Below are 25,595 nucleotides of genomic sequence, written 5' to 3'. Positions count from 1 at the left end.
GAGGCAGGAGAATCACTTGAACCCAGGAGGCAGAGGTTGCGGTGAGCCATGATCACACCACTGCCTAATACAGTAACCCCTAACCACATGTGGCTGCTGAGTGCTTGAAATTTTAAATTTTACTTAATTTTAATGGATTTAAACATAAATAGCCACATGTACTTAATAGCTGTTCTATTGGACAGCACTGTTCTAGACCTCATAAAAAATAAAATTTCCATAAACCTTGGCTGTTTTTCTCTTTTTCAGTTGTGTTGGTGTTGAAGAGGAGAAGGCTGCTGACATTGACCTCTACCACTGCCCCAACTGTGAAGTCTTGCATGGGCCCTCCATTAGTAAGTGGATCTTAGGGTTTCCTAGATAAGACAATTCAGAGGAGAGACAAAGGAAAGGAAATTTGGGGGAGTGATTGCTTTTGCCTGAGCACTTCTGATTCTTCTTCCTCAGGAAATAGCAGAAGCCTATGCAGGCTCCACAGGCCAGCAGCTATCTCACTGAGAGGGCAGAAGTTCATAACTTCACCTCCCTCCCTTCCTAAGGCTTGTCTAGAGAAAGTACCCATCTTCACCAGGAACTTTCCTGAATCTGTGAGGGCCTCATTGACTCCAGATGCTCCAAGGGGTGGTTAGATTGGAAGAGAAGGATCTGCTGAGGCCTTTGTTCTTGGTATCATAGCTCATGACCGTTCTGACTCACAATCTCTCATGTTTTTCTGGCTTAGTGAAAAAACGCCGCGGATCTTCAAAGGGGCATGATACACACAAGGGGAAACCAGTGAAGACCGGGAGCCCTATGTTCATCAGAGAGCTCCGGAGTAGGACTTTTGACAGGTGAGAAACCCTGCCTCCAGGGGCTGATGAATGCCAGGGCTCTGGGAGGCTGGAACTCACCTCTTCCCAGCTTTCCCAGTGGCTGTCCCATTAGGAGCTTCCCCAATTTGTGAATATCTTCAGGGCTCTGCAAATTCCCTCTGGTTTGGTCAATTTCTGGAAAACTTTTGGTAGTTGGGAGGAAGTACTCACCTAAGTTAGATACTTCCATTCATCCAAGGAATGCTGACTAGAAGGAGTCTTAGGATCAGAAAGTTTAATTCTCTCATAGAGAAGAAGAAACTCTTTTAATATAAAAAAATTATTGGTCATATATCTCTTTTATGATCGAAAAGAGGTTTTATCTTTTTAAAATTAAGCTGGCCTTGTTAAAAGTAAATTACATGAAATAAGCAAAAATAATGAGTTAAAAAAAGGAACAAAGCATTCTCTTTTGCTTGGTTTTTTAATTCAGTAGACCATGTTCAGGTTTTTAAAAAATAATTTCAACTTTGATTTTAGATTCAGGAAGTACATGTGCAGGTTTGTTTACGTGGCTATATTGCATGTGCTGAGGTTTGGGGTGCAAATGGTCCCATCACCCAAGTAGTGAACATAGTACCCTGTAGCTAGTTTTTCAGCCCCTTCCTTACTACCTCCCTCCCAACTTGAGTGGTCCCCAGTATCTATTGTTCCCATCTTTGTCTATGGGTACCCAATGTTTAGCTCCTACTTAAAAGTGAGAACAAAAGCAGTATTTGATTTTCTGTTCCTGCATTAATTGGCTTATGATAATGGTCTCCAGCTGCATCCATGTTACTGAAAAGGACATGATTTCCTTCTGTTTTATGGCATGTAGTATTCCATGGTATATATGTACCACACTTTTCTTTATCCATTCCACTATTGATGGGCACCTAGTTTGATTCCATGTTTTACTGTTGTGAATAGTGCTGCAGACATATCAGTGCATGCGTCTTTTTAGTAGAATGGTTTATTTTCCTTTGGGTATAAATCCAGTAATGGGATTGCTGGGTCAAATGGTAGTTCTCTTTTAAGTTCTTTGAGAAATCTCCAAACTGCTTTCCATGGTGGCTGAACTAATTTACATTCCCACTAACATGGTGTAAGTATTCCCTTTGGTCTGCAGGCTTATCAGGATCTGTTATTTATTTTTTTTTTTTTTTACTTGTTTTCAGGTTTTCTGTAACCGAAGTGTTAATTGGAATAAGTGTTCCTTCAACTTAATGTTTCTTGTTTTATTTGTTTATTTAAAGGCAGAAACTTCTCCTCTCTACTCCGGACTCCTCAGGTTCCTTCTCCAAAGTCAACCCGTTATTTGTAGATTCTTTCAGAAATGGTTTTTGCATATACAAACATAGATTTTTTTTAACTCCTTTTTTTTTGACACAAATGGAAACAACTGTGTATTGTTCTGTATCTTGCTTTTTTAAAAAAAAAATGTATATTTGAGATCAATCCATAATAGCACATACAGATGTTCTTTTTCATGGCTGTTTAATATTACATTGCATGGTGTAACATTTATTTAACCAGTCCTCTACTGATGGACGTTTAAGTTGATTCCAGTATTTTGCTATTAGAAAGAAATACTATAATGAATATCTTTGCACTTAAGTTTTTGCATACGTTGCCAATTACATCCATAGTGGCTATACCATTTCACACTCCCACAGATAATGTGCGGAGGGTGCCGATCTTCCTATATCCTAGCCAATATTTGTTTGTTTGTTTGTTTTATTTTATTTATTTATTTTGTTTTTGAGATGATGTCTCGCTCTTGTCCCCCAGGCTGGAGTGCGATGGCGTGATCTCGGCTCACTGCAACCTCCGCCTCCTGGGTTCAAGCGATTCTCCTGCCTCGGCCCCCCGAGTAGCTGGGATTACTGGCGCCTGCCACCACGCCCGGCTAATTTTTGTATTTTTAGTAGAGACGGGGTTTTTACCATGTTGGCCAGGCTGGTCTTGAACTCCTGACTTCAGGTGATCCACCCGCCTCGGCCTCCCAAAGTCCTGGGATTACAGGTGTGAGCCACCACTCCCAGCCACCAATATTGTTTATTATCAATTTGTTTTGCCTTTCTGATAAAATAAATTGTGAGATCCTGCTGTTCCCACTGGTACTTCTTTCTTTCTTTCTTTTTTTTTTTTTTTTTTTTTTTTGAGGCAGTGTCTTGCTCTGTTGGCTAGGCTGGAGTGCAGTGGTGCAATATCAGCTCACTGCACCCTCCGCCTCCTGGGTTCAAGCAATTCTTCTGCCTCAGCCTCCCAAGTAGCTGGGATTACAGGCATGCACCACCATGCCCAGCTAATTTTTGTATTTTTAGTAGAGATGGGGTTTCACCATGCTGGCCAGGCTGGTCTCAAACTCCTGACCTCAAGGGATCTGCCCACCTTGGCCTCTCAAAGTGCTGGGATTACAGGTGTGAGCCACTGTACTCAGCCCACACTTGTATTTCTTTAATTATGAAGGAAAAACTAGATTTTTTTTTTATTTGAGACAGGCTGGAGACCACTGGTGCAGTCACCACTCACTGCAGCCCTGACCTCCCTAGCTTAATCCATCTTCCCACCTGCGCTTCCCGGGTAGCTGGGACTACAGGTGTGTGCCACCACGCCCAGCCAATTTTTTTTTTTTTTTGTATTTTTTGTAGAGACAGGGTTTTGCCATGTTGCCCAGGCTGGTCTCCAACTCCTGGGCTCAAACAATCTGCCTTCCTTGGCCTCCCAAAGTGCTGGGATTACAGTTGTGAGCTACTGCACTCAGCCTTAGATTTCATACATTTATAAACCAGCTTGATTGTTTTCTCTGTGAACTACTTGCTTGTTTGATAGGCATTCTGTTGTGTTACTATTACTGATTTATAACAGCTTTCTTGGAGAAAATTTTAATTTCTATATGGTTAGGTTTATTTATTACTATTTTTAATGACTACTGGGTTTTTCCCAGGTTTTTCTACTCTTAAAGCTTTATTTTTTGGAATTTAATCTTTGGACCATCTAGGGTTATGTAAAGAATGAGATAGGCAGGCCGGGCACAGTGGCTCACACCTGTAATCCCAGCACTTTGGGAGGCTGAGGCAGGCGGATCACCTGAGGTTGGGAGTTCAAGTCCAGCCTGACCAACATGTAGAAATCCCCTATCTACTAAAAATACAAAATTAGCTGGGCGTGGTGGCGCATGCCTGTAATCCCAGCTAGTCTGGAGGCTGAGGTAGGAGAATCGCTTGAACCCGGGAGGCGGAGGTTGTGGTGAGCCAAGATTGTGCCATTGCACTCCAGCCTGGGCAACAAGAGCAAAACTCCGTCTCAAAAAAAAAAAAAAAAAAAAAAAAGAATGAGATAGGCATTGAACTTAATATATTTGTCCCAACACAAGTTGTCAGAGTTGTCAGATACACATTTTTTCTCCACCATGATTTAAAAGAAAACTATTTTCTGCACCATGATTTAAAGAAAACTATTTTCTTTCTTTTCTTTAAAAGAAAAAAAAAAAAGAGACAGGGACTCTCTCTGTCACCCAGGCTGGAGTGCAGTGGCATGTTCAAAGCTCACTGTAACCTCCAACTCCTGGGTTCAAGTGATCTTCCTGCCTCAGCCTCCCAAGTACGTAGGACTGTAGGCCTGCACCACCATGCCCTGCTAATTTTGAATTTTTTTGTGGAGACGGGTTTAGAAATGATGCCCAGGCTGAAACTCATTAAGTATGCATGTTGAGAAAGTTGTTGTATATGCATGTTGAGAAAGTTGTTGTATATGCATGTTGAGAAAGTTGTTGTAAAAATGTTGTTGTTTTGTTTTAATCAGTCTTTTCTCTTTGACAGTGTTTTAAATTGGGTAATGCTGCTCTTGGTTTGAACAAATCTGCGAAACTTGTCAGATGTGTCTTTTCTTTCTGGCCAGGCTGTTGACTGATTTCTTCTTGTCACCCAGAGAAGAGCACCATGTTGGCAGAATACTCCCCACCTCTGCCAGTGACCTGGTCTCTTGCCTTGGACAGATCATTTCTTCCCTGGCAGATGAGGTTTTTGCCATTAGTTGCCACCTCACATCAAGTCCCCTCATAAAAACCCCACCTCTTGGGTGAGTGGCAGCCTCCAATAAGGCCTTTAATGGGCAGGGCCTCAGGCTCAAGCTTTCTCTCCTGCGGCCCACAGCTCAGATGAAGTGATTCTGAAGCCCACTGGAAATCAACTGACTGTGGAATTCCTGGAAGAAAATAGCTTCAGTGTGCCCATCCTGGTCCTGAAGAAGGATGGGTTGGGCATGACGCTGCCCTCGCCATCATTCACTGTGAGGGATGTTGAACACTATGTTGGTAAGATACTACAGACCCTTTTAACTGTAACATTGTTCATTCCTGTCAAGATCTGTGTCCCTTCCCCTCCAATCTGTTTTTGCATTTCCTCTCTAACCATCTTGGGAATCTCAGGTGAAATGCCTTGTCCAAAGTCATTCTTTGGCAGAGATAGAGCCAAAATCCTAGTCTCCTCTTTGTTCTCCTTTCATGCATTCACTCATTCGTTTATCAGAGACAGGGTCTCACCCTGTTGCCCAGGCTGGAGTACATTGGTGCGATTAACTCACTGCAGCCTCCACCTCCTCCTGGGCTCCAGGGATCCTCAAACCTCAACCTCCCGAGTAGCTGAGACTACAGGGATGCACCGCCATGCCTAGCTAGTTTTGTTTATTTTTTGTAGAGATGATGTCACACTATGTTGCCCAGGCTGATCTCCAACTACTGGGCTCAAGCGATCCTTCTGCCTTGGCCTCCCAAAGTGCTGGGATTACAGGCGTGAGCCACCATGCCCAGCCCCTTCTCCTTTTAATAGTTCATACACCCCTAGGTTGAGCTCCGTTTTTTACCTGGGAAGTTCTAGGGATCATTGTCTGTCTTCTGTTGAAATGAGAAAGCTTTTGACTGTTGTTCTCACATGGCACTTGTTGTCTGGGCATGAGTTTCTGGGGAGAGGATGAGAAGAATTGGAGAAGCAAGGCCCAGGCAGGTGGACTACTATGTGTGAGGCTGTGTGTCTGGTAGTTCCGTTGCCCTAGCAGGGCACATAGATCTAAGGAAAGTGTGATGGGTTCCTACCCCGCCCCCCAAACAAACACACACATATACATACAGTGTCGGTGGAGAGAAGCTTTGAGTGTAAGGCCATTCTAGGGACTGATGAGGGGACAAGAGAGTCTTCCACAGTCCCTGAGACTACTTGGTGCAGAACCTATCTCTTTACTCCAGGTTCTGACAAAGAGATTGATGTGATTGATGTGACCCGCCAGGCTGACTGCAAGATGAAGCTTGGTGATTTTGTGAAATATTATTACAGCGGGAAGAGGGAGAAAGTCCTCAATGTCATTAGTTTGGAATTCTCTGATACCAGGTAAGAGGTGCAGGAATAACAAAAAAACCTGACAAAGTGCCTGAAACTTGTGTGATATATCTAGTGTATATTCGTGTTTCTCTCTCTTTTTTTTTTTTTTGAGACGGAGTCTTGCTCTGTCGCCCAGGCTGGAGTGCAGTGGCACGATCTTGGCTCACTGCAACCTCCGCCTCTTGGGTTCAAGCAATTCTCCTGCCTCAGCCTCCTGAGTAGCTGGGATTACAGGCACCCGCCACCATGCCTGGCTAATTTTTGTATGTTTAGTAGAGATGGGGTTTCACCATGTTGGCCAGGCTGGTCTCGAACTCCCTACCTCAGGTGATCTGCCCGCCTCGGCTTCCCAAAGTGCTGGGATTACAGGCATGAGCCACCCCACCTTGCCTCGTGTTCCTTTCTCTTCTTCCTGGTGGTTTCTTCCTTTGGGATGGCGAGCTGGATTATATTTTCTAGGGTAGCTGCTCACATTGTAACAGTTGAGTCATATTTCTCCTCCACAGTTTCTAGCATTGGATAGATTACATAGTAGCTATTTTAATTAATTTTTGTCTCCCTTTTCAAGACCTTAGGACAGCCTTCTTTGACCTTTTCCTCCTATATACAACAGTGCCATAGTCACTGTGTAACTGGTGGGATAGGTCCTCAGTTCCTGGAAATAGATTTACTAAAATTACCCCCATGTAGGTTTCTTACATTTAAAAAGAAAAAGAGAAACCTATTTACCTTTAAATGATTCTATCTGGACTCACACACTCAGTAGATAGATACGTATATAGTCTTCTCTTTGGGTCAGAAATGTGGGAAATACCAAGAAATCGTAACATATCTTTTTGCCCTTAGGAAACTTACTGTCTGATTATTTACATTTTTAACTTTTGTAGATTGATAGGAAGTTGCAAAAAAGTGTACAGGGAGGTCCTGTGTACTCTTCAGCCACTTTCCCTCAATGGTAACATATTATGTAATTACGGTACAATATTAAGACCCTTGCTGTTGTGTTTTTTTTTTTGAGACGGAGTTTCGCTCTGTCACCCAGGCTGGAGTGCAGTGGCACGATCTTGGCTCACTGCAAGCTCCGCCTCCCGGGTTCACGCCATTCTCCTGCCTCAGCCTCCCGAGTAGCTGGGACTACAGGCACCTGCGACCACACCCGGCTAATTTTTTGTGTTTTTAGTAGAGACGGGGTTTCACCGTGTTAGCCAGGATGGTCTCGATCTCCTGACCTCGTGATCCACCCACCTCGGCCTCCCAAAGTGCTGGGATTACAGGTGTGAGCCACCGCGCCCAGCGCTGTTGTTTTTAAGATGCAAGGTTAAACAACCTGAGAATGTTTAAAAACTGTATTTGTTAGTTTATACTTCACTTCATCCTGAAAGACTATTCAAGGTAGCTTACAGAGATGTGGAGAAGCCAAAAAAAAAGAGAAAATTAGAACAAAAGTGAAATAAGATTGGGAAATAGAATGCATGTGGTGGGTACTCTGCACATTTCCTAGTTGGTGGAGATGGACTATAGTTTTCAGTGAATTTCCTGAAGATCAGAACAAAGAGAGGAGTACAGTATTGTAAGGTTTGTGGCTTTACGTAGGATAAAAGCAACAGATGTTTCAGAGAAACATTTCTTTACCTGGAACTGAGCCCTGTGAGGTTGCTCTAGTGGTTTCTCATAAAGAAGACACTATGAGATGGGGATAGTGCAATAACTTCTATAATCCACATGCCAAGTGAGTAGTTGGGAGTGGGGTTGGGGAGTATGAGCATTTAGTGGAGGAAATGAACACCTTTGACTGGAGAAGCCTGTGGAGCTGGGACTTGGGACTTCTGGAGATGAGTAGAATGAGGATACTGACCAGACTTACAGAACAGAAATAAGCGTCCTATGTGCCTTTGGGGATTCTGTGGAGGGAACTTGTTCTCTGACTTATCTGACCCTCACTGAACTGTGGGGTATTTTATTCAGGCCTCAATCTTCTATTCCTAATCAGCTGACATCTGCTCTCCACCCCTTCCTTGGTAGACTTTCTAACCTTGTGGAGACACCGAAGATTGTTCGAAAGCTGTCATGGGTCGAAAACTTGTGGCCAGAGGAATGTGTCTTTGAGAGACCCAATGTACAGAAGTACTGCCTCATGAGTGTGCGAGATAGCTATACAGACTTTCACATTGACTTTGGTGGCACCTCTGTCTGGTACCATGTACTCAAGGTAGGAATGCGCATGGCTTCTGGAGGCAGCCAGGCCTTGGGCCTCCCTGTACGTGTCACATGGCAGCACAGAAACATTTTGAATCAGTTTGATTTACATTTTGAATAAAAAAAATTTGATTTGGCCGGGCACGGTGGTTCACGCCTGTAATCCCAGCACTTTGGGAGGCCGAGGCAGGCGGATCATGAGGTCAGGAGATCGAGACCATCCTGGCTAACACGGTGAAACCCCATCTCTACTAAAAATAAAAAAAATTAGCCGAACGTGTTGGCAGGCGCCTGTAGTCCCAGCTACTTGGGAGGCTGAGGCAGGAGAATGGCGTGAACCTGGGAGGTGGAGCTTTCACTGAGCCGAGATTGTGCCACTGCACTCCAGCCTGGGCGACAGAACGAGACTCCATCTTAAAAAAAAAAAATTGATTCAAAAATGTTTGACGAATCAAACATTTTTGAATAATAGCAGATGCCTGAGGTTTTCCTGGTTGTTACCTTCTTTTTTGTTGTTGTTGAGGCAGAGTAAAAACAAAGATTTTATTTATTTATTTATTTGAAATGGAGTTTTGCTCTGTCGCCCAAGATGACAGGTGCCAGTGCTGGACTGCAGTGGCATGATCTCAGCTCACTGCAACCTCTGCCTCCTGGGTTCAGGCGATTCTCCTGCCTCAGCCTCCCAAGTAGCTAGGATTATAGGCGCCCACCACCACGCCCAGCTAGTTTTTGTATTTTTAGTAGAGACGGGGTTTCACCATGTTGGCCAGGCTGGTCTCGAACTCCTGACCTGAAGTGATCTGCTTGCCTCCACCTCCCAAAGTGTTGGGATTACAGGTGTGAGCCACTGCACCCAGCCATTCTTACCTTCTTAATTGAACCAATTTATACTCATACTAGCATGTATAGAAATGTCCACATTTACTTTGGAAATTCCTGGTAACATGAGAAACTTCCCTTTCTCCAACGTTATTGAGGTATAATTTATATACTGTAAAATTCATCCATTTTAATTGTACAATTTGATGAATTTTGTCAGTTGTATATAGTCATTTAACTGCCACCACAGTCAAGATAAAACCTGTATGAGAAGTCTTTTTAAAGTCAGGATTTCCATAGTTTCCTTTTTAGTAATTGTTACAATTTTGTAATTAGTGTATTGTCAGTGACTATGAAGGATTTTTGAGGTCTGGAAAACAAATTTCTTAAATGATTTTGGTTTTCACCATTGTTCAGATTATTTAGTTTTCTTTTTTATTATTATTATTTTTTTCTTAGAAACAGAATCTGGCTCTGTCACCCAAGCTGGAGTGTGGTGGTGCAATCATAGCTCACTGCAGCCTCTCACTCCTGGGCTCAAGGGATCCTCCCACCTCAGCCTCCAGAGTAGCTGGGACTATGGGTGTATGCCATCACTCCCAGCTAATTTTTTTTAAACTTTTTTTTTTTTTTTTTTTGAGACAGTGTCTCACTTTGTCACCCAGGCTGGAGTGCAGTGGCATGATCATGGCTCACTGCAGCCTCGACCTGCTGTGCTTAAGCTGTCCTCCCACTTCAGCCTCCTAAGTAGCTGGGACTACAGGTGTGCACCACCACTTCTGGCTAATTAAAAAAAAATATTTTTGTAGAGACTAGCTCTCACTATGTTGCCCAGGCTGGTCTTAAACTCCTGAGCTCCAGCAGTCTTCCCACCTTGGCCTCCCAAAGTGCTAGGATTACAGACGTGAGCCACTGTGTCCGGACAATTTTTTTACTTTATTTTTTGTAGAGACAGAGTCCCACTGTGTTGCTCAGGCTGGACTCGAACTCCTGGGTTCAAGTGATCTTCCTGCCTCAACCTTCCAAAGTGCTGAGATTTCGGGCTTGAGCCAACATGCCTGGCCTAGTTTTCTTATCAGAAAAGTCAAAGGAAAGAATGGAAAACTTGGATTGTGGCTCTTGTCCAAGTGATCACAAGTCCTTAACTAGTTGTTTCCATTGGTTTATCATGTAGGAATTAGAATGTGTAAATGAAAGTGCTATTATGCAAATGTTAGGTTTAACTCTTTTATTTTAAAATAATTTCATTTTATAGAAAAGTTAGAAAATAATGGGAAGAATCTCTGCCCTTCCCCGAGATTCCTCAAATGTTACCATTTTATTATATTCTCTCTCTAAAGCAAACACAATAAAATGGTTATATATATATTTTTTCTGAGACATTTGTGCATAGTTGCAGACATAATATTCCTTTATATCTTAATAATTCAGTTGTAGTTCTTAACCACAAGTTTGCCTTAAAACTTTGTCTTAAAAACAAAGACAGTGTCTTAAATAATTTGTATAGTTATCAAAATCAGGAAGTTAACATTGATATACTGTACCTAATCAACAGATCTGATTCAAAATTCTCCAGCTGTACAACTGATATTTCTAGTGTTACTTTTCTACATTGAAATTTATTATTGTGAAATACTGGTTAAACCAATCATGCTGTGAGAATATATTTGTGCTACTGGGTTTTTGTTTGTTTGTTTCTTTTTTTTTTTTTTTTTTTTTGCCAAATTATCTTTCTGGTGTTTATCCAGGCAAAACACAATTAGGAAATAAATGTTCTTCCAAAAGATAATCACATTACATATAATCTTCCAGAAGTCCTTGGGCGATTACTGAACTTTTAAACTTTTATTAGCTTTGATTGCAGGTGTGGGAAGGAACACTCTGTAAATGGCATTTGAAGGCAAATTCAATTTTCTTCTCATCTGTAATGTGGCCTTAAATTCTCCTAAGGCTACTAGTATTGATCTCCTCATCTGTAGAGGCCATTTTTTATTTGGCATTGTGTCTAAAATAGGAACACTTGGTGTACATTTGTCTTAACTTGAACAATTTTGTTTGAAATACCCTTTCCAATTTGTTTTTGTCAAGTTTATAGAAACTTAAAAGTACAAAAAGCAAAGTGACCTTTTGAAGTTTTCCAAATCCACATAAAAATGATAATTGGATGGGTTTGGGCAAGAACTCTGGCATATTGCCATCGTTTTGGAGCATGGGAGAAATAGCCCTTTGGAGTACCCGTTAAGGACTTTTCTGGAAACCCTTGGTATTTTTGTCACTTCAACCTCTTTTTGTTTCAGGGTGAAAAGATCTTCTACCTGATCCGCCCAACAAATGCCAATCTGACTCTCTTTGAGTGCTGGAGCAGTTCCTCTAATCAGAATGAGATGTTCTTTGGGGACCAGGTGGACAAGTGCTACAAGTGTTCCGTGAAGCAAGGACAGACACTTTTCATTCCCACAGGTCTTCCCTTGAGTGCCTCTGGGATGGTTTGCAGAGGGTGGAAAGAAGAAGGGAGCTTTTGGCCCCACAGCGTATTAATCTGATTACGTGGGATGTCTTTCTCATATCAGCGAAAGGCGCAGAACTGGGCCTCAAGAAATTTCATGTGGTAGTCAGTGGGCAGCATGGTCACCTGGGGAGGCTGAAATTGGGGAATGTCCAGGAGGAGGCTGATGGACTTCTTTGTCCTGGATTGATGTCATCTGGGTGAACAGGGAACATGACTCTAAGCCCCGTAACTCTAGGGATAGTGCCTGGGAGGCTGGCATTCTAGGCTCTAAGTCAGAATGACCTGTGGTGGGGATAGTGCTTTTTTTCCCTAAACAGTATGTACCTGGGCTTCACTCTTAGAATTATGAATTCTTAGGTCTTGGGTGGGATCTGAGTATATTTATTGTGAAAAAAATCCCCCAGTTGTCTCAATTTGGGGAGAGTTGACATCTTTACTTGATTGGGTCTTATATGAATACAGGGTATCTCTTCATTTATTTAGATTTTCTTTGATTTCTTTAATCAGAATTAGTGTTAAATTTTCTTAAAATGTATAGTAGAATTCTCTAGTGCAATTACATATGGCTGGAGATTTGTTTTCTTGGGAAGTTTTAAATTAACATTCAATTTAAAAAATCTTTATAAGGTTATTCAGATTTTCTGTTTCATATTAAATAAGTTGCAATCATCTGCTTTTCAAGGAATTGGTCTATTTCATCTAAATTGTCAAATATATGTGTGGAGTTGTTCATAGTGTTTTCTTTTTTTTGAGATGGAGTTTCACTCTTGTCGCCCAGGCTGGAGTGCAGTGATGCGATCTCGTCTCACTGTGACCTCTGCCTCCCAGGCTCAAGAGATTCTCCTGCCTCAGCCTCCTGAGTAGCTGGGATTACAGGCTTGCACTACCACGCCCGGCTAATTTTTGTATTTTTAGTAGAGATGGGGTTTTACCATGTTGGCCATGGCTGGTCTCGAACTTCTGACCTTGACCTCAGGTGATCCACCCCCCTCAGTCTCCCAAAAGTGCTGGGATTATAGGCGTGAGCCACCGCACCCAGCCATAGTATTTTCTTATTACCATTTTGATGTCTTCCAAGTCTCTAGTGGTATTCTTGGTATCATTCCTGACGTTAGTTATTTGTGCTTTCTCTTTTGTTTGTGTCAATTTTCTATAGGTTGGTCAATTTTATTGATCTTTCCAAAGAGCCACTTTTTTCTTTTCTTTTTTTTTTTTTTTTTTTTTTGAGACAGAATCTCACTCTGTCACCCAGGCTGGAGTGTAGTGGTGCGATCCCGGCTCACTGCAACCTCCGCCTCCCAGGTTCAGGTGATTCTCTTGCCTCAGCCTCCTGAGTAGCTGGGATTACAGGCGTCTGCCGCCACGCCCGGCTAATTTTTGTATTTTTGGTAGAGTTGGGGTTTCACTGTGTTGGCCAGGATGGTCTTGATCTCCTGACCTCATGATCTGCCTGCCTCGGCCTCCCAAAGTGCTGGGATTACAGGGCTGAGCCACTGCACCCGGCCCACTTCTTGTTTTATTGATTTTTCTCTGTTGTCTTTTTGTTTTCAGTTGTGTTGATTTCTGCTTTTATCTTTATTTTTCCTTCCCTCTGCTTGCTTTGGGTTTATTTTGTTCTTTTTCTAGTCTTGAGATGAGAGCTTAGTTTATTGATTTCAGGCTTTCCCTAAATTTCCCTCTCAGCACTGATTTAGGTGTGTCACACAAATATTGACATGTTGTATTTTCATTAAGTTAAATGAGCTTTTGAAAAATTGAGGTACATCTTATATATTGTAAAATTTACCATTTTAAAGGGTACAGTTCAGTTCTTTGTATATTTACAAGGTTGTACAACATCACTGCTATTTAATACCAGAGAATGTTCATTATGTTATTTATCTACTTTTTGAGATGGAGTCTCACTCTGTTACCCAGGCTGGAGTGCAGTGGCATGATCTCGGCTTACTGCAGCTTTGCGTCCCGGGTTCAAGTGATTGTCCTGCCTCAGCCTCCCGAGTAGCTGGGACTACAGGCTTGTGCCACCACACCCGGCTAATTTTTGTGTTTTTAATAGAGATGGTGTTTCACCATGTTGGCCAAGCTGGTCTTGAACTCCTGACCTCAGGTGATCCACCCGTCTCGGCCTCCCAAAGTGCTGGGATTACAGGCCTGAGCCACTGTGCCCGGCCCGAATGTTCATTGTTTTTAAAAAGAAACCCTATACTCATTAGCAGTCACTCTTTATTCATTTGTTTGCCAGCCCTTGACAACCTCTTTTTCACTTCATTTGTGTATGGATTTGCCCTTCTGAATATTTCACATAGATGGAATGTTGTAATATGTTGTCTTTTGTGTCTAGCTTCTTTCACTCGTAATGTTTTCAAGAATCATCCATGTTACAGCATTTATCAGTATGTCCAGGCTGGAGTGCAGTGGCGCGATCTTGGCTCACTGCAACCTCTACCTCCCAAGCTGAAGCGATTCTCCTGCCTCAGCCTCCCGAATAGCTGGGATTACAGGCACCTGCCACCACTGCCTGGGTAATTTTTGTATTTTTAGTAGAGATGGGGTTTCACCATATTGGCCAGGCTGGTCTCGAACTCCCAACCTCAGGTGATCCGCCCACCTAGGCCTCCCAGAGTGCTGGGATTACTGGCGTGAGCCACTCCCGCTCCCCGGCCAGTGTTTCTTTTTTTTTTTTTTTGAGACGGAGTATTGCGCTGTTGCCAGGCTGGAGTGCAGTGGCGTGATCTCCACTCACTGCAACCTCCGCCTCCCGGGTTCAAGCGATTCTCTTGCCTCAGCCTCCCGTGTAGCCAGGACTACAGGCATGTGCCACCATGCCCAGCTAATTTTTGTATTTTTAATAGAGATGGGGTTTTACCATGTTGGCCAGGATGGTCTCGATCTGTTGACCACGTGATCTGTCCGCCTCAGCCTCCCAAAGTGCTGGGATTACAGGTGTGAGCCACTGCACCGACCACTTCGTTCTTTTTAACAGCTGAATAATATTCTGTGGTGTGGATATGCCACATTTTGTTTATCCATTAGTCAGTTGATAGACATTTGAGTTGTTTGCACTTTTTGGCTGTTATGAGTAGTGTTGCTATGAACATTCGTGTACGAGTTATTGTGTGAACATAAGTTTTCATTTCTCTTGGGTATATATCTAGTAGGGGAATTGCTGAGTCATATGGTAACTCTGTGTTTAACTTTTTGAGGAACTGACAAACTGTTTTCAAAACAGCTGCATGCACCATTTTATATTCTCAACAGTAATGTATGAGAATTTCAGTGTCTTCACATCTTCCCCCAATGCTTATTGCTGTCTCTTTATGATTATAGCCATCCTAATGGATGTAAAGTGGTATCTCATTGAGGTTTTGATTTCTATTTTCCGGTTGACCTTTGATGTTGAACATCTTTCCAAATGTTCATTGGACACTTGTATAGTTTTTTTTGGAGAAATATCTATTTAAATCTTTTGCCCATTCTTTAATTAGATTGTCTTTTCATTGTTGAGTTATAAGAATTTATATACTTTGGATACTAGACTTTTACCAGGTATATGATTTGCAAATATTTTCTCTCATTCTTGGGGTTGTCTTGTCACTTTTTTGATAGTGTCTTATGAATGACAAAAGTTACAAATTTTGATGTCCAATTTATCTATTTTTTTTGTTTATTTGCTTATGCTTTTGGTGTCTAAGAGGCTTGCTTAATTCAAGGTCATGAAGATTTATGCCTATGTTTTCTTCTAAGCATTTTATAGTTTTAGTTCTTACATTTAAGTCTTTCATCCATTTTGATTTATATTGATTTTGTATATGATATGAGGTAAGGGTCCAATTTCTTTCTTTTGTATGTAGTTCTAGTTGTCCCAGAACCTTTTGAAAAGACTATTCTTTCCCCCATTGAATTGTCTTGACACCTGTGTCAAAAATCTATTGACCAAAGATAAGGGTTCATTTCTGGACCTTGAATTCTATTCTGTTGATCCTTCTAACAGTGTCACACCATCTCAATTACTGTACATTTGTAGTAAGTTTTGAAATTGGGAAGTGCCAGTGCTCCAACTTTTTCTTTTTCAGGATTATTTGGCCCCTTGAATTTTTTTTTTTTTTTTTTTTTTTTTTTTTTTTTTTTGAGATGAAGTTTTGTTCTTGTTGCTGAGGCTGGAGTGTAATGGTGCGGTCTCAGCTCACTGCAACCTCTGCCTCCTGGGTTCAAGCGATTCTCCTGCCTTAGCCTCCCGAGTAGCTGGGATTACAGGCACCCGTCACCGTGCCTGGCTAATTTTTTTGTATTTGTAGTAGAGACGGGGTTTCACCATGTTGGCTCAGCTGGTCTTGAACTCCAGACCTCAGGTGATCCACCTGCCTTGGCCTCCCAAAGTGCTGGGATTACAGGCGTCAGCCACAAGGCCCAGCCAGTCCCCTGAATTTTCATAAGAATTTTTTGGTTCAGCTTTCATATAGGTTTTCTAGTTATTTTGTAGTGTTTGCTCTAATTATTACTTTATACATACATAGCATATCACAGTCTACTAGCATTTACATATTACCTGTTTGAGGGAAGGGTTGAAACCATACCTCTTTTTTTTGAGACAGAATCTCATTCTGTCACCCAGGCTGGAATGCAGTGGTAAGATGACAGCTCACCGCAGCCTTGACCTCCCAGGCTCAAGCAATCCTCTCACCCCAGCCTCCCAAGTAGCTGGGACCACAGATGTACACTACCACGTCTGGCTGATTTTTTTAGTTTTAGTGGAGATGGGGTTTTGCCATGTTGCCCAGGCTGGTCTTGAACTCCTGAGCTCAAGTGATACACCCACCTCGGCTTCCTAAAGTGCTGGGATTATAGGCGTAAGTCACCGCACCGGGCCCAAAACCTTACCTCTTTTTACATCCCTTTATCCTTCACGTTTTTCTATAATTAGTCATGTTTTACATTTTTCCATGTATTTGTCTTAAATATTTCTCTTCATACATTGATTATGAGATTGACGTGCTACCCACTACACCAAGAGGGCTACTATCCTCTGCGTATGTTGAGAACTGTATCACAAAGTTTTATAATTTTTGCTTTCCCTATGAAACATAATTTAGAAAACTCAAGAGAAGGAAATTCTATGGTATTCACCCATGTTTTTACTCATCTGTTTATTCTGTTTTCCTTTCTGGTGTTTAGAGTTTCAGGATAGGTCTACTGTCGACAAGTTCTTAGTTTTTTTCCGTCAGTAAATGTCTTGATTTTTTTTTCTTTCGTTCCTGAAGGATATTTTTCTGGATATAGAACTCTGGGTTAATAGTTCTTTTCTTTCAACACCTAAAGAATGTTTTGCTGTTTCGTTCTGGCCTCTGTGGTTTTTGATGAGATTTTGGCTATCATCTGAATTGTTTTTCCCCTATAGATAATGTATCATTTCTTGATGCTTTCATTCTTTTTTTTTTAAAGTTTTCTGCAGTTTGGCCAGGCTGTGTTTTTTTTTGTTGTGGATTTCTTTGGGTTTATAATGCTGAATGTGTTCACTAAGCTTCTTGAATGTGTAGGTTTATGTCTTTTGCTGTATATGTGAAATTTTTAGCCATTATTTCTTTTTCTTTTTTTTCTTTTTCTTTCTTTCTTTTTTTTTTTTTTTTTTTGAGAGGGAGTGTCACTCTTTTGCTCAGGCTGGAGTATAGTGGTGCGATCTCGGCTCACTGCGGCCTCCGCCTCCCAAGCAGCTGGGATTACAGGCATGTGCCACCATGCCCTGCTAATTTTTGTATTTTTAGTACAGACAGGGTTTCACCATATTGGCCATGCTGGTCTTGAACTCCTGACCTCAGGTTATCTGTCTGCCTTGGCCTCCCAAAGTGCTGGGATTACAGTCATGAGCCACTGTGCCAGGCTGCCATTATTTCTTGAAATACTTTTTTAGACTCATGCTCTAACTTCTGCTGGATCTCTGATTACATGAGTGTTATGTATCTTGTCTTAGTCCCACAAGTCCTTGAGTTTATGTTTCTGTGTCTTTTTTCTCTCTGTTCAAGTTCAGATTGGGTAATTTCAGTTTCTCTGTCTTTGCATTTTCTGTTTCTTTCTTCTGTTGTCTCCATTCTTCTGTTGAGTTTGTCCATTGCATTAATTTTAGATATAGTATTTTTTTTTTTTTTTGACACAGAGTCTCTCTCTAGCGCCCAGGCTGGAGTGCAGTGGCGTGATCTCAGCTCACTGCAACCTCTGCCTACATGGTTCCAGTGATTCTCCTGCCTCGGCCTCCCGAGTAGATTACAGGCGCGCACCACCATGCCCGGCTAATTTTTATATTTTTAGTAGAGACAGGGTTTCACCATGCTGATCAGGCTGGTCTGAAGCTCCTGACCGCGTGATATACCCACCTCGGCCTCCCAAAGTGCTGGGATTACAGGTGTGAGCCACCACACCTGGCCCAGATACAGTACTTTTCATTTCTAAAATTTTCTTTTGTTTCTTGTGTATTTCTTTGCTGAGAATTTCTATTTCCTATTTTTGTGTCAAGCATGTTTGGAATTGCTCACTAAGGTATTCTTATGATGATTTCTTATGATGATTTCTTTCAAATTCTTGTTATATGATTCTATATTTGTCTAACCATATATTGTCTTACGTATATTGGATTGTCTGTTGTTTTACAAGTCTGTTTTTCTCTTCAATTATCAATATTATTGATATGATTTCATTGGCTTTTTAGAATGTTTAATACATGGTGAGGCAGGTCATTCACTCCCACCCAACTCCCACCCCCATCTGCTTTTCTCTTTTATAGTTTTCTGTTCCCAGGCATTTATTCATCCATCTTTGAATCCTTTGCCTGGTCTAGTCCATAATGACTTTTCTATACTGGGCATTTAATAACTGATGGATTGAATTTGCCCATTAGCGGTTTGAGTTAATTAGTTGACATCTTGGTAGAAATGCCCACACACCGGGTGCAATGTACTTAGGGCCACAAGCATTGAGTGTCTACTGTGTGCCCTAGCATTGGGCTAAGTGCTAAGGACAAAAGATTGATAGGCTGTTTCAGTATAATATTCTACTAGCCACAATAGCACCAATAGGGGTATTCACCACTAGTTTTGGAAGCACAGAGAAGAGCGCTTAGTCTAGCCAGAGGTTCGTGAAAATCTTAGGAGAGCGACACTAGAAGGGTGAGTAGGGATTAACTAAGAAAAGAAAGACAGGAATGGCATTTCAGACATAGGGAAAGGTGGAAGCAAACCAAAACTGTGTGAAGCAGCTTATGGATACTAGAGCTTAAAGAGCAAGGGCTGGGGTAGATGAAAGTGAAAAGGTAGGCCGACTGAACTTACCACAGAGGCGATTGAGGGCCATTGAAGGTTTATTTGTTTATTTAGTTTCTAATGAAATATTTCAGATGTACCAAAAGATATAAAGAATAATATAGGCCGGGCGCAGTGGCTCACGCCTGTCGCTGAGGCTGGAGTGCAATGGTGCGATCTCGGCTCACTGCAACCTCCGCCTCCCGGGTTCAAGTGATTCTCCTGCCTCAGCCTCCCGAGTAGCTGGGATTACAGGTGCCTGTCACCATGCCCAGCTAGTTTTTGTATTTTTAGTAGAGACGGGGTTCACCATGTTGGTCAGGCTGGTCTCAAACTCCTGACCTCAAGTGACCCGCCCGCCTTGGCCTCCCAAAGTGCTGGGATTACAGGCATGAGCCACTGTGCCCGACCCTAATTTATATTTTAGATATATCGTTTAGGATTGGATGTGAAGGATAGATTTGAGATTATTGTAGAGCAGTGGTTTACAAACAGTTGGTATTCCTTTATACCCTTAAAAACTATTAAGGACTCAGAAGAGCTTTTTATTATGTGGTTTATATTTATCAATTTTTACCATATAAAATAGAAAATTTAAAAGTACTTGTTAATTTATTAAAAAATAATTATAAGCCCATTACATGTTAGCATGAATAAAAGTTTTTTATGAAAACTGTTTTCAAAAATGTTTAGTGGGAAGAGTGACATTGTTTTACATCTTTGCAAATCTCTATAATATCTAGGTTAATCAAAAATTGTTAGATCCCCAGACCTGCTTTTGCTTTCATTCTGTTGGATGTCACATCATGTACTTCCTGGAAAACTCCACTGTATACCCATGAGAATAAGGGTGAAAAAGGCAAAGAACACCATAATATTCTCATGAATATAGTTCTGAGTGGCATCTCAGCTTCTCTGAAAGAGTCTCGGGGAGCCTAAGGATTCCTTGGACCACACCTTGAGAACATCTGGTGTTGGGGAGCCAGTTTGGAGGCTAACTGCTCTTAAGGAGTTGGGTTTGAGATGAGTAGGTAGTGGAGATAACCAGAGGAAGAAAGGCCCTCTTCCAGCTTTGATTTTGCCTTGTTACACTACAGGGTGGATCCATGCTGTGCTGACGCCTGTGGACTGCCTTGCCTTTGGAGGGAACTTCTTACACAGCCTTAACATCGAGATGCAGCTCAAGTGAGTCCTGAAACTGGTGATTCCATGTTAGCCATTCCTGTCTGCTACAGTGAGGAGTATAATGTAGAAGGAGGGGAGATGGCCAGAAAGGAATGGTTCCTCGTTCCTGATCATGTTCAGCTGAAGATTAACACCTTTTCTGCACTTACTAGTAATTTGACTTTGGGCAAGTTATATAACCTTTGAGCCCAGGTTTCCTAATGTATAAAGTCAGATCTTGCAGAGTCGTTTTGAGGATTAGAGATACAAAGCATCCAGAACAAAACCTGATTCATAGTAGGTGCTCAGTAAATGAATCCTTGTTTTTGTTGTTGTGTTTCCTCCTTCTAGAGCCTATGAGATTGAGAAGCGGCTGAGCACAGCAGACCTCTTCAGATTCCCCAACTTTGAGACCATCTGTTGGTATGTGGGAAAGCACATCCTGGACATCTTTCGCGGTATGGAGCCCTTTGCCAACTGTCCTTTTTGCCCCTCTCCCCTGAGTGAATGAGTATGTGTGTATGTGTAAGTAACGCAGTCAAGACATGATACTATTTCATTACCAGAAAGATCTCAGTATGTAAATTAAAATCATGTTGTGTACCTTAAATATGTTCAATTTTTAAAAAGTGATAATTAGTGCTTTAAAAAAAATCTCCCTAGTACTACCCGCCCAGCCCCCAGCCCCTTCTTTTTTGAGGCAGGATTTCACTCAGTCACCCAGGCTGGAGTGCAGTGGTGCGATCATGGCTCATTGCAGCTTCAAACTCCTGGGCTCAGGCAATCCTCCTGCCTCAGTTTGCCGAGTAGCTAAGACTACAGGCATGGGCCCCCACACCTGGCTAATTTTGTAATTTTTTTGTACGAACAGGGTCTTGTTATGTTGACCAGACTGGTCTCAAACTCCTGGCCTCAAGCGATTCTCCCACCTCAGACTCCTTTTGCTGGGGTTACAGGCATGAACCACAGTACCCAGCAATGCTACCCCTTTATAGTTTCACCCACTCTCCCCCCCGTACCATCCATAACTTCTGGAAACCACTAATCTGTTTTCCATTTCTATAATTTTGTCATTTTTTTTTTCTTTTTTTTCTTTTTCCAAGACACAGTCTCACTCTTGTCACCCAGGCTGGAGTGCAGTGGCGTGATCTTGGCTCACTGCAACCTCCACCTCCTGGGTTCAAGCTTCACCTACCTCAGCCTTCTGAGTAGCTGGGATTACAGACACCCGCCACCACACTTGGCTAGTTTTTGTACTTTTTTTTTTTTCTTTTTCTTTTTTTTTGAGATAGAGTCTCGCTCTGTCACCAGGCTGGAGTGCAGTGGTGCAGTCTCTGCTCACTTCAAACTCCGCCTCCCGGGTTCAAGCGGTTCTCCTGCTTCAGCCTCCAGAGTAGCTGGGACTATAGGCACGCACCGCTATGCCCAGCTAATTTTTGTATTTTTAGTAGAGACGGGGTTTCACCATGTTGGCCAGGATGGTCTCAATCTCTTGACCTCATGAGCCGCCCGCCTCAGTCTCCCAATGTGCTGGGATTACAGGCGTGAGCCACCACGCCTGGCCAAATTTTGTCATTTCAAGAATATTGTATAAATGGAATCATATAGTATGTGACCTTCTCAGATTCACTTTTTTACTCAGCATAGTACATGGCAAGGCATGGATTTTAACCTTTTTGTTTAGCAAGTGTGACTGAAAATACTGCATCACAGTGAAATGATCTCTATTTCCTGCTGGTTAAGATAAAAAGCTCAATTTGGATAGTCTGAGAGTTTCCTGGATCTGCTTCCCCTGGGGATAAGGCCCAGTCCTGACCGTCCTGGCATCATTGTTTTGGTTCCTGGGCGTTAGCCCAGTTGGAAGCCACTTTACTTACTGGGTTTCCTCTTTCCTGGTCTGATCCAGAATAGAATGGGTCCCTTACTTAGGCCTGAGATTCTTCAAGTTGACTTGGCCAGGAGAAATCAGTATTGATAAGTTACAAAGAATCTCAGGGGCCGTGAGTACAGCCTCGTAGCCAATACCTCAAGCTCTTATTCTGCCACCTAGACTGTCACTTAAGTGTTCAATCAGATGCTGGATGACTAACTGCTCATTACTTATTCTAAACAGCTTGGTTCAGTAGAAAATTATTTATAGAGCGTAAATCTGGCTGTTTGTAGTAGCCTCCTGACATAAGGCAGAACACAGCTAATCCATCTTTTACATTAATGGCCCTAAAGTCTGTGTAGGTGGAACTCATAGTCCTCCTGAGTGTTCTCATTTTGAAACCCAGGAGGCACAGTAATGTCATGGAAGGGGCACAAGCCTCAGATTCAAATACACATGGTTTTAGTTATGGCTCTAGCACTTGCTAGGTGTGTGCCCTGGGTCTTGACTTTGCCTCTCTGAACCTCAATTTCCTGGGCTGTATAATGAAGATAATACCTTGCTTACAGGATAGGTATAAGTGTTAAATGAGATAATAGATATCACATTCCTAGCACTTAGTAGGTACTTAGTAAGTGAACACTATCAGAAGAACTGAGATCTGCAGTTGTGCTCAGAACCTTGAGCATTTTCTCTGATTGTCTTAACAAAAGTCCCAAGTCCTTCACTTTCCTGCATGGCTTTGTTGACACTCTGCTTTCCTCTTTCCTCCTTTAGGTTTGCGAGAGAACAGGAGACACCCTGCCTCCTACCTGGTCCATGGTGGCAAAGCCTTGAACTTGGCCTTTAGAGCCTGGACAAGGAAAGAAGTAAATATGCATATTTCTCTACCTCCTCTGGAGTTTTGCCCTTTGTAGGGACTGGATTTGGGTAGATGTTTTGGAGAGACAGAAGAGACCAGAGAAGCTTGTGGGTTTCCTGGGTGTAGAGTGGAGGTCTGGGCTAGGATTCCTTAGATTACATTTTAAAATCTTTCTTTCTGATGATAAAAAGTAATACAACATTACACTAGAGAATTAGAAAAATGAGGAAAAGTATAAAGAAGGAAAATTATCACCTGTGATTTTTACACTGAGCGGGAACTGCTATTAACACTTGCGTACATTTCCTTCTGGTCTTTTTTATGTGCATTTTAAAAACATAATTACTGTCACACTGTGTGGTTGACCCTTGAACAATGTGGAGGTTGGGGTGCAGACCCTCCCCCCCAATGCAGTCAAAAATCCACATATAACTTTTGCCTCCCTAAAACCTTAACTGCTAACAGCCTACTGTTGACCAGAAGCCTTACAAGTAACATAGTCAACACATATTTTGTATATGTTATTTGTGTTGTATACTGTATTATTACAATAAAGTAAGCTGAAAACATATGTTTACTGTTCATAAAGTGGAAGTGGATCCTCATAAAGAGCTTCATCCTTGTCTTCACATGGAGTAGGCTGAGGAGGAAGAAAAAGGAGAGGGGTTGGTCTTGCTGTCCCGGGTGGCAGAGGCAGAAGAAAATCTGCATATAAATGGACCCATACATTTCAAACCCATGTTGTTCAAGGGTCAACTGTATATTCAATTTTGTGTTTGAATCTATTGGTTTATCTTAATTTTCCTGTGTCACCAAAGTTCTCCAGAAACATTTAATAGTTATGTGATATTCTTTTGCAGGAATGTACCATCCTTGCCTAACTAATTGCTTATTGCTGCTTCCTTTTTATTTCTTTGAGGGGATAGTTTTAAAGAATCAGACAGTAAATATCAGTCTTTGTCTCTCATTTCTTGATTGTTTCTTCAGGATAGATTCCTGGAAGAACAATTACTGAATCAAAGTATATGAAAAAATGTAAGGCTCTTGATGCATACTGCCAAAGTGGGTTTTAGAAATGTACGAATCTCCATTTATCCAACTGAACACTAATCAGCTATAAAAAAAAAAATAAGAAAGCTCTATATGTACTGATTTGGAAAGATCTCCAGAATTTGTCAAGGTGCACAACTGTGTGTATAGTGTGCCACTTTATATGTAAAAAAGGGGAGAAATAAGAATTATCTTATTATATACTTGCCTGAATATATGATCTGGGATGTAGAAACGAATGAAAATGGTTACCTGTGGGAGTGGGATGATGGGATTGATGGCAGGGACAGGGTAGGAATGAAGCTTTTCAATATCATTTTATTTTATTTTATTTTATTTTATTTATTTATTTATGAGACAGAGCCTCACTCTGTCACCCAGGCTGGAGTGCAGTGGCACGATCTCAGCTCACTGCAGCCTCTGCCTCCCAGGTTCAAGTGATTCTCGTGCTTCAGCCTCCTGAGTAGCTGGGATTACAGGCATGTGCCACCACGCCTGGCTGATTTTTATATTTTTAATAGAGACGGGGTTTCACCACGTTGGCCAGGCTGGTCTCGAACTCCTGACCTCAAGTGATCCATCCACCTCAGCCTCCCAAAGTGTTGGGATTACAGGCATGAGCCACCACACCTGGCCTGCCTTTTTTTCCTAATGTAAGCCTTTAGCTGTTAATTTCCTTCTTAGCACCAATATTTGATTTTTGACCTATGTGAACGAATTAACTTTTCAGAATAGTGAATTTAAAAAACACACCAAGAAATCAAGAAAAGAAGAAATGTCAACATGTAATCTTAGGCTTTAGATACTCCCTTTCCCGTGTATACTGTGACCAAAGGTCACTGCACTGCAGGCTTAACTTGTACAATCTCCTTAGTTCCTGTTGCCAACCTTCCCCTCAGATATTCTTGGATTTCATATTTTGAGCCTTCCCTTGCTCCCTGGGCTCACCTACACCTGGACCTTAGCCTGTGATTCTGTTTCTCCACACCTCTCAGGTGTGGCTACCTTGGGTTTCATCTCTAACCCCTCCCATGGAGTGAACTTTAGAGTGACTGTGTCCCAAAAACACCAAAAGGGAGGTGGGTGTGGCCCAAGCACTCATAACTCAGGATGGACCCAGGGACCAAGGGATGGCCCCAAACAGAGTGATCAGTGGGAGCTGGAGTAGAGTAGAACGTAGTTCTGAGAAGCCCATGCTCATGGAAGGAGTCTTTTGTGAAGTGTAGATGATTTGTAGGGGAGGAACCTGCTCCCTTACCTTTCCAGAGACCCTGGTCTGGGAAGGAGGAAGCCATAAGATTATCTAGCTGGGTCACATGGTTTCTCAGCTCCCTATCTAGCCACCAAAATAAATTCCACCAGATAGATGAGAAGAGTTAAAGGGAAAAAAGAGAATTAAACCACGAGAAACAAAGAAATGCTGAGGAATTTTTTATCAGCCCTCTGGATACAGAAATAAAGTGAAAAGTGGTAGAAAAAAATCAGAAAGGAAAACCTTGAGATCTACATAAAAATGTAAATCTTAGTACTCAAAAAGAGGGCAAACGAAAGAGAGACAACTAACAGGGATCGCTCTGGGTTGCTGTTGAGCTAGCTGTGGGCCAGCAGCTGCTCAGCACAGAGTTCTTTCC

At 42.0% G+C, this 25,595-nt stretch overlaps 1 protein-coding gene across 8 annotated transcripts in view; it reads left to right on the top strand.

Annotated features, from left to right (window-relative positions):
- Positions 1 to 25,595, top strand: part of PHF8 (PHD finger protein 8) — a 103,149-nt gene that overhangs the window by 21,966 nt on the left and 55,588 nt on the right. For all 8 annotated transcript variants that reach the window (XM_054544609.1, XM_054544606.1, XM_054544611.1 and 5 more), the window contains exons 3-11: positions 250 to 335; positions 722 to 830; positions 4,988 to 5,148; positions 6,076 to 6,217; positions 8,231 to 8,417; positions 11,521 to 11,683; positions 20,116 to 20,203; positions 20,534 to 20,640; positions 22,830 to 22,921. In XM_054544609.1, coding sequence (XP_054400584.1) covers positions 250 to 335; positions 722 to 830; positions 4,988 to 5,148; positions 6,076 to 6,217; positions 8,231 to 8,417; positions 11,521 to 11,683; positions 20,116 to 20,203; positions 20,534 to 20,640; positions 22,830 to 22,921 — 1,135 coding nt within the window. The remainder of the gene's footprint in view (positions 1 to 249; positions 336 to 721; positions 831 to 4,987; positions 5,149 to 6,075; positions 6,218 to 8,230; positions 8,418 to 11,520; positions 11,684 to 20,115; positions 20,204 to 20,533; positions 20,641 to 22,829; positions 22,922 to 25,595) is intronic.

The sequence above is a fragment of the Pongo abelii genome, chromosome X, assembly GCF_028885655.2.
Source record: "Pongo abelii isolate AG06213 chromosome X, NHGRI_mPonAbe1-v2.0_pri, whole genome shotgun sequence".
Classification (NCBI taxonomy): Eukaryota; Metazoa; Chordata; class Mammalia; order Primates; family Hominidae; genus Pongo; species Pongo abelii.
The sequence above is the reverse complement of the archived record's forward strand: the minus strand, read 5'-3'. Positions and strand labels throughout refer to the sequence as shown.